This window comes from Cynocephalus volans, unplaced genomic scaffold (assembly GCF_027409185.1).
Source record: "Cynocephalus volans isolate mCynVol1 unplaced genomic scaffold, mCynVol1.pri scaffold_35, whole genome shotgun sequence".
NCBI lineage: Eukaryota > Metazoa > Chordata > Mammalia > Dermoptera > Cynocephalidae > Cynocephalus > Cynocephalus volans.
Genome location: NW_026902463.1, coordinates 2,290,293 through 2,307,495, shown reverse-complemented (window position 1 = coordinate 2,307,495; position 17,203 = coordinate 2,290,293). Strand labels below are relative to the sequence as shown.

At 51.2% G+C, this 17,203-nt stretch overlaps 1 protein-coding gene across 1 annotated transcript; it reads left to right on the top strand.

Annotated features, from left to right (window-relative positions):
- The first annotated feature begins 8,313 nt into the window (after positions 1–8,313).
- LOC134369095 (PI-PLC X domain-containing protein 1-like) lies at positions 8,314–15,602 on the top strand. The gene is made up of 5 exons (XM_063085268.1): positions 8,314–8,440; positions 9,272–9,389; positions 9,496–9,742; positions 11,901–12,102; positions 15,364–15,602. Exons 1-5 carry the CDS (start codon positions 8,314–8,316, stop codon positions 15,600–15,602), a joined length of 933 nt encoding a protein of 310 aa, XP_062941338.1.
- Positions 15,603–17,203: the final 1,601 nt, after the last annotated feature.

Sequence of the window (17,203 nt, the reverse complement as noted above, 5' to 3'; positions counted from 1 at the left end):
AGCAATTCCGCTGATCCATCCTGAGACAAGGGGCGTGGCTGGAGGGTCAGGGTCTGACCTTCCCCTAGGGAGGGCGGGCATCTCTCTGTCTCCTCTGAGTCATACAGGGTGAGGGCTCTTTGCAGGAAGCTGCGTTCTGCTCAGGAAAAGTGTAAGGGGTTCCTTACCTTTAGGTAAAATCAACATCCTCATGTGGGACTTTGTCCCATGTCACAGGTGGGGAAACTGAGGCTCAGAGAGGCTTATGAGTGAGTTGGGTCCCAGTGTGCACATAGGAGAGCCAGGGTGGCCTCCTCCTACGTGGTGGGGGAGAGGGGCCCCTGAACCAGTGCTCTCGAGCACTGTTGGGGGGCCCGGCTCTCCTTGGAAATGGGGGCATTGAGGCTTAAAAGTGATACACCTTCAGCGTTGGGGTGGAAAAGGCAAGCTGGTGGAAAGGGCAGCAGCTTTCTTAACATGCCCCTCTCTGCCGAGGCCACTCCGGGACCACCAGCCTGTTACTGAGAGGGGAAGGGGACACTTGGAGACTCGGGGCTGCCCCTCTGGCCATGGGCCACCTCTCAGCGTCTCTGCGCAGCTGTATGACAGAAAATGGGAGAAGTGTATTCCTCCATGTCTTGTCCTTCCCAGGCCCGCGTAGAAGGACGGCTCCCTGCCTGGGCCTCCCTGCAGTACAGGGACGCCTGGTTTTCTCAAAAGAAGGAGACTGAGGCAAGCCAGTGGCCACTGGGGTCCACCCACTGCGTGTGGCTCCATGGGCTCTCAGGGGCCCTCCCTCCCGAGTCACTGCAGCACACCAAGGGCCACTGTGGATCTGACAGGACTCGGGGTCTAGGAGGGAGTATGTCTGGGAAGACAGAACTGCAGACAAAACCTCCAGCCAACCAGAGACGCTCCACAAAGGTGGGAGAAGGTAACCAGCCTCGCAGAGGTGGACAACCGCACCCTTGTCCGCAGCCAAGCAGTGACTTGATTCACAGCTCCTGTGTTCATGACTGATTTGTCTTATCTTTATGACCAGAGGTGACTTCGGACTTTCTTCTCCCGGGAACCAGCCATTTGTTGTGTTCTCTGATCACCGCGTTCCTCAGAGGTGGCTCCCAGGATACCCGCAGGAAACGTTCCTGAGCTGCGGACCTGGCCGAAGGCTCGCTCCGCCGGTAAGAGACTTAAGGACGTTTCAGAGGAAGAGCTTACGAGGGACCGAGTCACCCGAGGTAAATGCTTTGACAAGGAAGTCTGTTCCCTTAGTCTCGGCCGGGAGGACCGAGCCTCCTGTTTTCAGTTTCGACAGCCCTTGTCACCAACAGGCCAGGCTCGGCTTGTCCTCTAGCATTAAACAAATGACTGGAAAGTCCAGGAGTTTGTGCAAGGCTTAAAGGTTTATTCAGATGACCGGCATCTGGGGGTGACCAGGCTAAATTCATCCCCCCTTCTGATGCCTGTTCTGGGGTTTATAAAGGGGAAGAGGTGGGAAGATGAGGAGAGGGTCTTTGTTCTAAGAAAAAGTGGGGGAAGGGTCTGGGAGCAGCAGATGGTCTGAGTCAAATGTCAGGGTCCCGTGATGGATTGGAAACTTCAGTGTCACAGAGTCTGTGGTCAGCTTCAAGTCTTTGATGTCACCTCGAGGTTGGAGTCCTTATCTCCTCGGGAGAGCTCAGGGATAACAACCTTAGTCAGACATCAGAAATATACCTGACTTGGATTTCTAATGAGCATGAATGCAGTTTTCCTTTAAGTGAGAGGGGAGTTGACAACCAGCTCGGCTGTCTGCCTCTCTCTTATCTCTCCTTTGGGTAAGAAAAACAAGAAACCCAGTTTCAGTCCTTAATTGCAGGCGCACAACCTCTGACGTAAATCAGCATAAGGGGTGATCACATCTCCTGCAGCCTCTCGATTCTTCTGCTAACCTCAAGGAATTGATGATTATCAGTTCCCAAGTTAAGGGCTGACTGAAATTCTGCTGGATTTTAGTTACCCCAAAGATGGTTGTTGTTCTGGCTAAGGTCCCTTTCACCCTCACGTGCTGAATGTGCAGCCCAGGATGGGGTGTTCTTTGTACTTGAGGGCAAAACTCTCAAGCTCACTGTTTTAGTCACTCGCATTACAAGTGGACTTGTTTTTCTGTCTGTCTCGATGTGGATAAGGCCCAGAAATGATTTTACTTGGTTGGGGATTAAAATTGTAAAACTATATGCAATTAGTGGAACAATTTCCACCACGACCCGTGCTCCTGAGTCTGCTGTCACTAACGTCATTGTGAGCAGCGAGTTCGTTTGAGGCTGCTAGAAAAGTGCATGGGCCAAGGGGTCTGGAGAGGCTCAGGGAAGGGCAGCTGTTTCCCATTCTAAAAATTTACATCATACCTGGATTTTCCTGCAGGAGTCACACATACTACACATAAAAATTTCTGTGCACCTGTCAGGGTGGAAGAGCTGTTAACATGGACAGGCGCTTGTGACTGTGTCTGGGTGTGAGGTTTGTTTGTTCAACAAGTACAGGTTGAGGGTGTGGGGACGGAGAAAGCTCTTTTCCCCTGTTGGAAAAATAGGATAATTTAATCAGGACCCCTAGCCTTAGGTACAGTTGGGGGTGGTGTGGGCCATTCTTTGTAAGCAATTTGTGTGTGTGGGTGGGTGGAATTAGTGTGCAGCCATGCTCTCAAGCCTACGGCTCCAAGGACCTTTTGGCTGGTTATCTAGCTCATAGACCTGTGTTTGAGGTGTCTGGTGACCCAGCCTGGCATGTGAGGGGCCTGGGGACCCAGCCTAAGACTTGAGGGGTTTTTGACCCAATCTGGACAACAGGCTTGAGGGGTCTGTGTGCTCCAGATCCAGACCTATCTTGACACTGGCCCAGTCGGCAGGATTACCAGCAGGTAAAACAGCCTGACATTCCTCCAGCCCTCTTAGGTTCTCAGGCTGGGGCCTTTTAAATTAGACTAACAAAAGGCAGATTATCCAGAACAAAACAAGTATGTTTATTAACACGCGAATACTCACGAATCAATAACTCAAAGGGATGATAGAATTTGGGGTCTGCGCACCTACCTTAATACAGGAAAGAGAAGGGAGGGAAAAGACACTTATAGAAGAGCAGAGGATGTTTTTGGACAGGTAAAGGGCCCTCAGGAGAATGAGAGAGAGTGTAGTGGGGTGTGGCAGGGTCTGCTGGGGGTGGTGCTGAATTCTCTCTGTGCAGGGAAGACCTGCAGTGGGTCCTGGGAGTGTATTTATGACAACTGAGATTTTTTGGGAGGCTCTGCTTTCAGACAGGTATGGGAATTCAGGAAATCAAATGCCTCGGGTTCAAAATAACTCTTGTGCTAAAATGGCATATCTTGGGGTGGGTGGCATGTCCTGATCTTCCTCAAGGGTCAAGAAATACGTGTTGAGTGTGTACAGTCCAGCTACTAGGACAATGCTAGGTAGACAAGCCCCCTGTTTTGGGGGTGACTCCAGAATTTCTGTGTCGGTGGGGCTTAAGAGTCCCTCTGTGTGATGAGCTGCTGAGTGACCTGTTCATCTGTGCATTCACCTCTCCATCCATCTATTCATCCATTCATCCAACTATACATGAACACATCCATTGAACAATCAACACCACCATTTATCCATCTATCCATCCATCCACCCATCCACCCATCCACCCATCCACCCATCGACCCATCTACCTATCCATCCACCCATCTACCTATCCATCCACCCATCCACCCACCCTTCCACCCATCCATCCACCTATCCACCTGCCCATCCATCCACCCATCCATCCACCCATCCATCCATCCATTCTGGGGTTTGAGAGATATCGTGGTTCACTTGAGTGACACCTTCTCTTCCAAGGATAATGGGGTTACTCCTGCACATAAATGTTCCTTAGCTGCAGTATTCTTGTTGACTTCTTATGCGATGGCCTTGGCTTTATCATGACAATGTTAAGACTGCCACTTGGACACCCATGTTTCCACTCCTACATCTAGCAGGATATATTTGAGGGGATCAGAATATGCCACTTTCACATAAGGTATATTCTGAGCTGAAGGTATTGAGGAAGAGCTGTCACACAAGAGCTCTCTTGCCCACCCCTTTATGCCTAAAGATAGGACATACATTCCCTTTGTGAAGCTGACATACATTTCCATCTGTGAAGGTGTTACCCTCTCTGTTCCAGAAACACCAGAGACTGCACTGAGATGCATATGCAGAACAGTCTTACTAAACCACCCTTACCACTTTCTAGTCACCTTCCCACAATTTACCACTCCTAGGAGCCAGTCACTTCTGCACAATTTATTACTCTTTATTAAAATTGTTTTTGAGCCCCTGGTTCTAGCTGCTCCTTTGGGTTTCTCACTTTTCTGTGAAGACCTTGTGCATGTGAAATAACATTTGCATGCCTTTTCTTCTGTTAATCTGTCTTTTGTCACTTTAATTTGCAGGCTGCAGTTACAGAACTTTAGAGGGTCAAGTTTTTTCCTCCCTTATACTCTGTTCACTGCCTACGTTGACATTTTTGCATACACAGAGGGGCCATTTTTATCCTGTTTTATCCTAGCAGCAAGTTGGAAATTGGAGGTGAAAGTTTGGAGAACCCCTGTCACCTTGATCCTCTGGTCTTTTTTGCAGTCTAATTGGTATTTCAGGTGAGACTTGCAGAGTGTGAGTTTTACCAAGGGCTAGGTGAAGGGCCTGCAGGCAGGGGTGTGCTGGTAAATGATCTAGAAGCAGCTCTTCAGGAAAAATGCATGCACACATACATAGTTTATTATGTAAGCTGATACAAAGGATGTGTACCACACAATTAACAAAGGAAAATACTATATTACTCTTATCTGATAGACTAATAATACACAAGAGTCTTACTGTAAGTGACTCTCCAAAGAAAGGAAGCATGCACAGATACATACATTTATATAAACTGATATGAGGGGTGTGTGCACACAGTTACCCCAAAATAATAACAGATGATACCCTTCATTGGAAATTTCACATAGCCAACTGAGTGTCATGATGCTTTTGTTCATTTTTGCTCAACTCTTGGATGATTAGCCAAGCTACGGTTGCCATCGACCAATGAGTGTATTTCCCACGTGATGAAGCTTGGTTGGTACTTCTATTCTTTTAAGTTAATTAGTAAGACTACAAACCTGACTGTGAGAAAAACTCACTCATTCCTCAGTGATGGGTCAACCTCTTTGCTGAACTGGATAATTGTATTTAAATACCAAATTGTTTATGAATACTGCTATTTACTGTATAACAGCCACACACACACAGACACACACAAACACACAGACACACACACACACACACACACACACTTTTAAGTTTAATCTGCATTATTAACGTTTTCTCCATCACTTTCATAAGTCTAGGCAGTTAACAAAAGAATAAATCAAGGCCCGCCAATTTCTGTCGTGTAAATCTTCCCACCATGGACAATTTCAGGCTAGTTTGTTGACCATGGAGTTGCGGGGCGGAGGGCGAAGGCTCACCGTTAGTGTTTCCACCGTGCCTATACTATGTAAATAACGGCAGGAGCAGAAATAACAGTAAAACGCAGTGCAATAACTAGAAGTGTTGAGTTTTGAGTATTCGTTAATATAACTTTGTTATTAATATTGCTTATTCAAGTGTAGGGTCTTAATTTAATTTCTGGTAATAGCTGCGTTGCACAACCGGTTCACGCAATTCCTGAAAATTTAACACTGGGCTTTGGTGAAGGGATAATCGAGTACCTACCATTTGGGGGCACCAGCCTTCACAAGGGTTGGGGTGCAGGTGGTGTTTGAAGCTTGAGAGTCTTTTCCTCTGGAAACAAGATGGCAAGTTGATCACTGTGAGATTCCCGGGCAGCCCTGCAGAGAAGCCTGTTCACAAAATTAGTCTGAGGGTCTCAGTCCCATCTGGGACAGGACTGGAGAGGGGAAAGGGTTCCGTCAGTGCTGCAGCTGGATGTTAAAAGACGCAGCAGTCATTTGAGAATGAGTCTAATTGGACTAATAACCAACAGGTCACCCCCATGGGTCCTGAGGATGGGGTTCCAGGCTCTGAGCCCTGGCCCTGTCCCCAGGCACGTCAGATTCCGTGAGGGGGTGCCAGAGGAAGAGGCATCATCGTTGCTGATGGTGGGTGCTGGGTGAACCAGTTGCTGCGTGCCACCTGGCAGACTCCACCTGGACGATTGCTGCACAAATGTCACGGGGCGGCTTAAACAACAGACATTTATCTCTCACGGTCCTGGAGGCTGAAGTCTGAGATCAAGGCGTGGCAGGGCTGGTTTCTCCTGAGCCTTCTCTCTTCGGCTTGTAGATCCCGTCTTCTCCCTATGTCTTCACATGGTCGTCCCTCTGTGCATGTCTGTGTCTTCATCTCCTCTTTTTATAGCGACACCAGTCCTACAGGATTAGGACACACCCCAATGACTTCATTTTACCTTAATCACCTTCTTAAAGTCCCTGTCTCCAAACACAGTAACATTTGAGGTTCTGGGGGTCAGAGCTTCAACACAGGAGTTTTGGAAGGACACAGTTCAGCCAGTAACAGTGTCCCATTGGACACTGTAAGTCAGGGGACCTCATGGACAGGGTGGCTTTGGCATCAGATGGCCATGGGTGAAGGCTCTGGTCCTGCCCAGGCGTCCCCACCGAGCAGTGTGGACCTGATGCTCAGGCTGTGTCACCTGTGCAGGGCGTGGCTGGTAGTGCACAGTCACCTGCCTGCTTATCGTGAGAGCAAGTTGATGACTGTGCACAGGTATTTGGCACGCACATTGCAGATGTCCAAGGGCAGCAGCTGGGGTCACAGTTTAGCAGCACATGTCTCTTCCGGCTTCCTTCTGCCCTCAGTGTTTTGCGGGTTCTTTGAAGGAGACGTGTTTCTGTAAAAGGTCTGAGCAGGAAAAAGCCATCAGAGGTTGGAGAGTAAAGCAGAAAGAATGCAAATCTAAATTAACACTTCAATGTAAACCCAGTTTCAACCTAGTGAGAAGGTCCATAGTTAAAACTCATAGCCTATCTGGAAACTTGTTTTTAGCAAACAGAGGCAGGTGGGACATTTGCTCCAGGATTCTCTTAATCAAAGCAAAGAAAGATTTGGGGAAACCAAGATCTGGGCAAATACCCGGCATTATTTAGAAAAAGGCCCCAGTTTTTAACTCTTTACTTTTTTATTACCCAGATCCTCTTTTTTATAAGTCAGAAAGATTTCCTGCACCCGAGCCTGATATCCCAACAGATGGAGGCAGAGCAGCCACGGGGCCAGGCTGGGAGGTGTGGAGCCCAGTGCTCCCCCAGGCATGGCCCTGAAAGGCTGTGCCATAGCCAGGAAGGGGGACCCTACACCTGTGAGATGCTGCAGCTGGAAGACCCCGCACCCAGGAGACCCCACACGGGAGACCCTGCAGATTCACCGCTGCGCCCCTTTCCACAGTCCTGGATTGTGGGGTGGAGTTAGTGTGTGATCTGAGGGCAAGCGCTCCCCTGGAGGCAGGACACATGCTTCAGCCACTCCAGCAAAGGGGCTTTGTGGGCTCTTAGTGTGGGGGTGCCCCAGGTGGCTCTGGGCACCTCTCTTTCTCTCCCTCCCTCTCTCTCTCTCTCTATTCTGTGTGAAGACGAAGGGAAAAAACCCTTTCTCTACCCTCTTAGGTTTTGTGAACAGGGTCCTGCAAAATAAACTGACAAAGGACAGATGAACAGGGGAAAAGGTTTATTTCATATGCATGTGGTGCCCTCACAGAAATGAAATGAAAACCCCAAGAGATGGTCTCTTAAACAAAGGGTGACGTGTTTGTGGAGAGGGGACTAGACAAAGGAAGGGATCTGAGCTTCTCGGAGCCATAAATCATGTGTATGTGTGTTGGGGGGGGTGCTAAGTATCTGGGGAAACTAAAGGTAGATGGGTCTTTGTAGGAGGTTTGTTCAGTGGATTCCTCTCGGTGAGTCTCTGGGCTGCAGAGCGTGCAGGTCGCCTTGGTGACTGGGACCAGAGCTTCTCACTCCTCCACACACGGGGCGGTGTGGGCAGCTGTTTCTCAAGTGTCTTTGGCTCAGAACAGTCCTTATCTACCGTGGGTATTGGGGGGCACTTTCTGGTCCCCTGCATGTTTCTCAGGACCCCCCCTCCTCTCTCTCCCTCCCCCGTCCTCAAGAACCCATCTCCGATCTCCCCACAGCCCAGACCACCCTGTCCTCCTCTGGGGAAGTCTGTTGATTCTTTTTTATTTCAAAGCCATGCCACCTGTGTAACCAGCACAAGTTTTCACCCTAAAAAACCACTTTTCTTTCCTCGGGTTGCACAGGGCTTGCTTGCAATGGGCGGCCAGGTGAGCGCTGCCAGCAGCTTCCCGAGCCTGCGCTGTGGGAACGCCAACGCGGACTGGATGACGGGGCTGTGCCCCCAGCTGTGGGACGTGCCCCTCCACCACCTCTCCTTCCCAGGTGAGGGCGAGGTCTTCTCTGCATTCCCAAGCAGGGATGCCGGCTGCAGGATCAGTCCTGGGTGTGGGGAACCCCGCAAAACACACACACACGCGTACACACAGATGCACACATGTGCACACATCTGCACACATGCGTATGCACGCACACACATGCACGTGAGCACACAAATACACGCGTGTACACATGCACACAAATGTGCTTATGCACAAGCATGTGCACGTACACACAGGTATGCGCATTTGCACACATCTCCACGCACATGTGTACACACATCTACATGTATGCAGAAGCATATGCATGCACAAGCATGTACACACATGCCTGCACATATACATACACCTGTCCTTCTCTGTCTCCTTCATCTTGATTTGGCTGCAGAGGGCACGTGGTGTACCCCAGGACAGCACAGCTTTGGCAGCCATTACGGCTGAGGCATTAGTGGCTATGATCCCTGTGACTAGTCTGTCCTTGCTTTGAGGACACCGGTGGGAGTTCCAGGCCCCTCACTGCTGCATTCATCATCCCCGTCAAAGGTGCATTGAGCATCTTCTGTGCTTGGAGTTCCAGTGTCAGGTTTGGCCCACCAGCAGGGCAAACTTAAATGCTCAGGGACTTCTTAATCAAAAGAAGAATGCTTGACACGAGTCTATAGCAGCAAAGGCCACGGTGGCCACTGCAGGTATGGGGATCCCAGGGGGAGGGGCCATGGTGTCCCACCTGTGCCCATGAACTCGAGCACATGTGGTTCACCCTCCACCATGGTGTTGGTGAGCCTGGATCCCCACCGCCAGCACCGCCACTGACAGCCCCCACTGCACCTGCGTGAAGGTGGGATGCTTTCTGTGGTGCTGCGCATGTGGCCCTCCAGCTACGAGGGGGCCGAGCTTCTTCTCAGCAGAGCCTGCCTTTGTGCCTGGGCCTCTCCTGCTGTCTGCGACCCATTCACGTGAGCCTGGACACTCAGTCAGACACCATTTCTCTCCAAGATGCAGTTTTGTGTGCTGGGGTTCGTTTCCTTGATGTCTATTGGGTTTCTCTGCTCACCGCCCCAGGAGGCACTACAGCTCACAGGCTCAGCTGGGGGACATTCTGTTCTCTGGATCTGCCCAGCACCCCCACTGTGGGAAGGGCCAGTGCACACCTCAAGGAAGAAAGGTCCTGTCAAGTACCCTGAACAGTGAGGCTCTGGGATCCTCAATGCTCTGTAAACAAGGAAGCGGGCTATTCGCTCACCTCCTGGCCAACCTCAGGCCCATCAAGGACGTGGGTCCAAGTAGCTCCAGCACCAGGTGTGGCCAGGTGCGGTTGGGGTAGGGCCACCTGAGGTGACCGGCAGGTGGGCCCAGCTGGGAGGAAGGCAGTTTGGAGGCGGAAGGGGGGACAAGCCTCCTCTGTAAAGGGGCCCAGTCTCGTCTCCCAGGAGACACTCCCCTTCCAACCTTCAGACATCCTGGTGGCAGAGGACCAGGCCAAGGGTCAGGCCAGCTGACCTGTGGCCCTTGATGCTCCAGGGTGGTCTGTGGCTCAGCTCAGGAATTGGGGTTTCCCTAGACCTGCAGAATCAGATCTCCCCTTCAGCAAGATGTGCTGCTCATCAGACCTCTCCCGATGGCTGAGCCTCCTGTGGCAGGTTCTGGAAGGTGCCCAGCACGGCTTCCCCATGCTACCCTCGGTTGGCACCGCTGCCCGCAGGGCCAGCCGAGTTGGGTCTGCCCTCCTGGCTCCCTACCTCGTTCAGCATGAGGGGGCTGGTCTTGAAATGCAACGTGGAGCAAGAGAGGGAGACAGGAAAGGGACGTAGTGGTGTCTCTTTCAAAGGAGCTCATAACCAGTGCGTTCAGGTGTGACATCTGCCCCTGAACACTCTATTCTTCATGCTTTATCAAGATGTAATTCACACACCACACAAGTCACCCATTTAAGGTGAACAATTCAGGGGCATCTAGTGCATCCACAATGTTGTACAACCACCACCTCTATCTAGTTCCAGAACATTCCCACCACCCCAAAAGGAGATCCCATCCCCATCAGCAGTCCCTCCCCCCTCCCCCCTCCATAGCCCCTGGTGACCACTAATCTGCTCCTGTTCTGTGGATTTGCCTGTTCTGGACATTTCATGTAAATGGAATCACACACTGTGTGGTCTTCTGTGTCTGGTCTCTGTCACTGAGCATCATGTGTTCAAGGTTCATCCATGTTGCAGCAGGTGTCAGAGCTTCACTCTTTTCATGGCTGTGTAATATTCCACTGTGTGGGTGGACAACATTATGTTTATACGTCCGTCTGTTTTTGTTTCTGTTTTTTGGGGTTTTTTTTACCGTGGTTGTTGAATCGTGTGCATCCATCTGTCCCCCGAAACATTGCCAGTCAGCACTCTCCCCACCAAAGCAATCCATGTCCTGACTTCTTCCACTCCAGGTTCCTTTTGCCTCTTCTAGAACTTTCCACCGAGGAAATCCTACAGAATATACCCAGGTATCTGCTGCTTTCCCTCTGCAATGCTGTTGAGATTCCTCCATGTGTTTGCTGACCCTGTTCATTCTTTCCAGAATTCTATAACCTTTAAAAAGACATTTAAATCTTTGATTCATACACTTATTTTGGTGGAGCAGGATCTGATCTGTACTTTTTCCGGAGAGCTGCCAGTTGTTCTGCCACTTAGACTCCTCCAACGGCCTCAATCCTACCGCTCGAATGGCCTGGCTGTGCGGTGCTGTCAGGACTTCAGAGAGGAGAGACCTCCCTGGTTCAGGCCTGGGCCTGAGGCACGACTAGGTGTAATAACACCTGATGCAGTGGGGAGAATGGTGTCACCTGAGAATGGGACCTTATGTGGAAAGAGGGTCTTTGCAGGTATAATTAGTTGAGACCATCCTGAATTAGGGTGGCCGTAAATCCAATGACAGGTGTCCTCATAAGTGACAGAATAGGAGACACAAACACAGAGGAGAAGCCACGTGAAAATGGAAGCAGGGACTGGAGTGAAGCGGCCACAAGCCCAGGGATGCCTGGAGCCACCAGGAGCTGGAAGAGTCAGGAAGGATCCTCCCCCAGAGCCTCTGGAGGGAGCACAGCCTTGCCACACCTGGATGTCACACTTCTGGACTCCAGACCGAGAGGGCATAAAGTCAGTTGGTGGTGCCATGAGCCCGCAGGACGTTCTGTTATGTAGAGTTCCCAGAGGAGGCGTGGGGTCCCTGCCCTCCCACCCTCTCTGCCTGGGGTCCTGACAGAGGACAGGCCTTGCTGTGGAGCCCCCTCAGTAAAATGGGAGTCTCCGCCTCGGGAGACACTTTCTGTCCTTTGACAGGGACATCTGCAGCGGAAACCAACCTTCCCTGTTGTTGGAATCGCTAACAGAGGTCTCAGAGCGGGTCCTGGGGGCTTGGGGTGGGCATCGTGGGCTGGTCAGAGTGTGGGAGCCACGCACTGTGGGTGCCTCTCACTTGGCACCCAGAAACTCTGTCCCTTCCAGGAGGTGCCGACACTGCGCCTGCTGTGGGCGCGGAGCCAGCAGGTGATCATCTTTTACGAGGACGAGGACACCGTGAGCTGGCACAGGGAGCTGTCACCGGGGGTCTGCTACTGGTGGGGCAACAAAGTGAAGGTGCAGGAGCTGATCCGCTACCTGGAGGGCATGAAGAGCTGCAGCCGCCCATGTACCTGGAGCTACTCCTGAACAGGGCCAGACTGAGGCCAGTGACACACTTCTGCAGTCTTGGGGGCACGTTTGCTTTCAGTTTTGAGTGAAAGAATTTTAAAGGTGATACATGTCACTGTGTGTGTGTGTGTGTGTGTGTGTGTGGTGTGTGCACATATGTATATGCACATGTGCATGTCTACATATATGTGCACGTGTGTGTGGACACACATGCTCACACATGTACATACGCGTGTGTATACATGACAGTACTTCAAAAAATTCACAGATTCATATTGTCTTTCAATTCAGTTTTCCCAAGATCTTTTTGAAGTGTGATGTGTGCACACATACACACATACACATCACACCAGTGCTGAGGCGTGGGAAGCTCTCACTCCCTCTCAGTCCCACATGCCCGTTTCTGCTCGGCAGCTGCTAGTCTGCAGCTCCAGGGCACAAACAAGAGCACTCCATATTGATCTGCAGTGTCAGAAACATGCCACAGACGCCATAGCACACACATGCTTACAAAGGACTGGTATTTGATGCACATGTGTATACACCACGCGCTTGCTAAGTCCTGTACAGACCTGAGCATGTTAGTCTCAAAGCATCCTGTGCAGGACGCAGTCCCTTTTGCAGGTGAGAAGCGAGGCCCTGGCCCTGGCCCCTGACGGTGCCACCTCGGCTCACGCCCTCTGTCTCTCTCAGCTTATCTCCATCTCTCTGTCTCTCTCAGTTTATCTCCGTCTCTCTGTCTCTCACAGTTTCTTTGTCTGTCTCTCTCAGTTTCTTTGTCTCTCTGTCTCTCTCGGTTTATCTCTGTCTCTCTTTCTCTCCATCTCTCCATCTCTCTCTCTATCTCTCAGCCTCTCCCAGTTTGTCTCTCTCTATCTCAATCTCTGTGTGTCAACATCTCTCTTCTGCTATCAAGTTTAACATCTTATTTGGTTCTGACCTTCCTCGCTGCTCATCTGTGTGTAGCTCATGCATGTGGCATGATTTGATGAAACCCCACCCAGAGTCCTGTTTTGCACCATGGTAGTTGACACGCATTGTGCAGAATCTTCCAGGCCCCCAGCCCCTCACACGCTCAATGTCCCCACGTCCTTTCCCAGTGGCCGCGCCTGGCCTCTGCCCTGAGTGACGACTGGCATGGGATTCGCGTGTTTTTGTGCATTTCTTTTTCCATTTGCCTGTTTTATCCACTGCGTTTCCCTTTTTCTTAGTGGTTTGTCAGACTTCGCTGGACTTGTTGGGTCTCCAGGGACCTGGGGCACCATCATTCTCACTATGAACCAGTAGCAGGTGGCCTGGTGCCTTGTGTGCTGTTGCTTGGGCCACACTTAGCAAACACCTCTGGCCTTTTCCTCTGAGCCAGCGTGATCTACAACTGCATTTGTAACAAACCCAGCACTGACCTGTCATGCTAACACCATGCGAGTGTTATCCCTGTCTGCCCAAGCCAGTAATGTGATGGGCCAGTGGGGCTCCACAACTGCGTGCAAGGACACCTGACGGAGGGACAGAGGCACAGAGGGACCGGGGCTGGAGGGCTGTAGATGCCAGCCAGCATAGGCTTCCTGCAGCCGGCTCCACCTGCCCCAGTGTTTCCACTAAAACCGTTCACCTTGGTGGGTTTTGTGCTCAGTGCTGCCCTTCTGTGGTTCTTTGATCAGTGGTTTGTCTTTACAGAAAAGAGTTCCTGATGTTGTGGCCATTTTGGTCAGTGTTGTCAAGCACAGTGATGAGAAACTTTCCAGAAGATGGGATTTCGGGGGGGAGGAATGCGGTCCCAAACCTGGCTGGACGTTGGAATCGACTGGTCCTATGTCATGGGTGGGGCCCAGGACGTTTACAGGGATGAGTTACCCCAGGTGGCCCTTGGGGTTGAGTGAGTAGACAGTGTGCTGTATCCACACAGTGGAATACTATGCAGCCATGAAAAGGAACGGGGCTCTGACACCTGCTACAGCGTAGATGAACCTTGAACACATGATGCTCAGTGACAGACGTCAGACACAAAAGACCACACAGTGTAGGATTCTACTAACATTAAATGTCCAGAACAGGTAAATCCACATAAACAGAAAGCAGGTTGTCAGGGGCTGGGGAGGGGGAATGAGGACTGACTGCTAACGGGTACGGGGTCTCCTTTTCGGGTGATGAGAATGTTCTGGAACTAGTTAGAGGTGGTGGTTGCACATATAGTGAATGCACTAAAACCCACCGAATTGGTCACTTTTAAATGGTGAATTTATAGTATGTAAATTTCACCTCAATTTTTAAAAAACCCACTGGGGTCCGTCTGGTGCAGCAGCTTTGCAAACCACATCTTGGGTCCTTCAGAGGCAGGAATCACAGGCCTGCAGCAATGAAGGGCCCCGCACAGCACAGGGTTAGGGTTGGGCTGGATCAGCCCCAACGTGCTGCTGTTCACACTGCAAAGCGTGACCCAGGAGAGATGGGTCCTGAGGGAACAGCACAAAACCAGGCACCACAGACCAGGAGCAGCTGTCTGTTGTTTTACTATCTCGCCCTCTCACGTGTATGTAATTGACAAGGTTCGAGACTTTGGAGATAAGAATGAAAAAACATTTGTAGAGAACTTTATTCTCTTAAGGTTCCAGAGGTCAGAAATCCTCAAAAGGTGTCACAGGACTGGTTCTTTCAAGGCTCCAGGGAGAATGGGTTTCCTTGTCTTTCCAGCCTCTGGAGGCTACAGCAGGCCTTGGCCTAGGGCCCCAAATCGAGTCTCCTTTTCTCCACCTATTTCCTTCTCCACGTCACCTACTCTTCTTCTGTATTCAAATCTTCCTGTCCCCCTCCTATAAAGACACTGTGATGACACTGGACCTGCCCAGATAATCCAGAACAATCTCCCATCTCAGGATCTTCAACTGAATCTCATCTGCAAAGTCTCCTTTGCCGAGTAAAGTCACATATTCATATGTTCCAAGTATTGAGACATGCACAACTTTGGGGACATAATTCTGTACACCACATGGGGATTAGGACGTGGGCATCTTTGGGGACATTATTCTGTCTACCACATGGGGATTAGGATGTGGACATCTTTGAGGCCTATGGTCAGGCCAGCGTCCTCTGTAACGAAGTGCAACTAATATGAGGCCTCTGCTGAGCATTGTGCCGTCAGAACTCTAACTTCTGAAATGGGTAATGGGGAAGACAGGCGGGTGACGGTGGCAGTGTGAGACGGGACATATGCAGCAGCGTGCGTGTGTCGCATAATTGCTCTGCCACTTCCTTATTTCAGGCGGGTTGTTTGTGGCTGGCATCAACCTTATGGAGAACCTGGAATACATCCTGGTGCATCCGTGTGAGTCCCTGCAGAAGATGACGGTGCCCGAAGTGCCGTACCTGAGCACCTGGGTCCGAGCGCAGTGCCCGGGGCTGGGCTCACGGTGCACCAACGTCATCGCGGGTGACTTCATCGGCGCGGACAGTTTCGTCAGTGACGTCATCAGACTCAACGAGAAGCTGCTTTGGTGCTGACGAAGCTCAGTACGGGGCGGCTCGAAGATTCAACCATAATCCTTCAAGTATCGCGCTCTTGTTTCGGCCAAGTACCAGTGAGGGCAGGGGTCTGGGAGTTTGGGGCGAGGCCAGCACGGCCTCCTGCCACCTGCCCTCGTTACCCTCCAGTTTCGACGCGGGATGGAGTCAACGTACATGCTGATGGCTAAAGATGACTACGCGGCAGCACCTTCAAAGGAAGACGCGACTCACCTGTAAACGTGGGCTTCTCCCACCACCGCGGCCGTGGCGTGGGTGTTAATGACAACCCTCAAGTGTGTCCTTCACCTGACCACTTTCGAGAGCACCACAGTGCAGTGACGTTTGAATAGTGACAAGGCGCTCCTTAAAGTGCTCACGATTGTGATGCTGGCGGAGTAGGACTAAGGGGGTTGAAATCCTACCGAGAAACAAATTTTTTTAAAAGAGAACGAGGGTTACCTATTTTTAATTCTGATGAAATCACAGACTGTTCCCCTAGGCCAAGGGGATTCTTGGGTGCTCGCTGGTTTTGCTTTGGCTTTTCCAGCTGTTCATAGGAACAAATTTAATGAGATGTTTGAGGACTTACACAGATGGGGATGACGGGCCGTGTACGAGATCGGTGTCGAACACACCCTCCTCACGTGTCCCCCGGGCCTCCCTGTGCTGTTCTTATGTGCAGGAGTAAGAACACAGGTGTGAGCGGCACAGCACAGGTATTTTGGGCCCCCGTGCCACAGCCATGCTGTGACCTCGCTGTCACAGCTGTTTCTCACGTCTTCTCTCTCACCTGCCACTTCCAGTAACCTTCCTGGGCCTCCTCTGTCCACCCATCTCTCCCTCCAGGTGAGAGGCTGCGCTGCCTCTGCCAGGTGTCCCCAGTTGCCGGCTGAGATGCAAGCCCACCTGTCCTTCCTGCAGTCCCACCCTCTCTGCCTGCCAGTAACTCTTCCCTTTCCTCCAAGGCCACGGTGGGTTTGTCAGTTTTCCAACGTTTCTGCCTGTTCTGTGTTTTCTTAGATTACATTTTTGTCTGTTTGGCACCTTTCATCACAGGGCCGGCTCTATTAACTACATTTTCCTATTTCAAATTCTGTATGCTCTGGCATTTGGGGGCCTTACAGATGAGAAAAGAGACTGCCCTTCCCAGGGCCAGCAAACTCCTGAAGGTAGCCAGCGACCCACTCCGGAGCACTCTGCTCCTGTGAAGCCCCTTTTCCTAATTGTCACACACCCAGCCAGTATCTCCCTGCCCTCAGTCACCTCAGGGCTGGGTATCAGGACAGCAGAGGACCCACAGCAAGAAGCCCACTGTGGTTTTACAAACTCACCAGCCCCGAGCTGTCCACGCAGCCTGCCTTCCACTCCTGTGGAAGCTCCAGAAAAGGCTGTGACCCAGGCTCTCCGTCGCCCCTTCCTGCCTCCTGACACACACCAGGGCTTTCCCCACAGCCCCGTGTGCGGTGACGGTCCCATCCTCTTGATTAATGTAGTAATTTCTTCTTTCAGTGGCATTGGCCTGTGTTGGCAGTTGGTCACCTCCAAACTTAAAGGCCAACGGGTACAAATGAGACTCCCCCACTGTGGCCTGCCGTCCT

What these genes read in the sequence shown, in the direction of transcription:
- LOC134369095 (XM_063085268.1), top strand. Translation starts at nt 8,314, where the DNA reads ATGGGCGGCCAGGTGAGCGCTGCCAGCAGCTTCCCGAGCCTGCGCTGT. An exon ending in CCACCACCTCTCCTTCCCAG is followed by an intron (nt 8,441 to 9,271) that starts GTGAGGGCGAGG and finishes ACCTGCGTGAAG; the next exon opens with GTGGGATGCTTTCTGTGGTG. An exon ending in GCTGTCTGCGACCCATTCAC is followed by an intron (nt 9,390 to 9,495) that starts GTGAGCCTGGAC and finishes TCACCGCCCCAG; the next exon opens with GAGGCACTACAGCTCACAGG.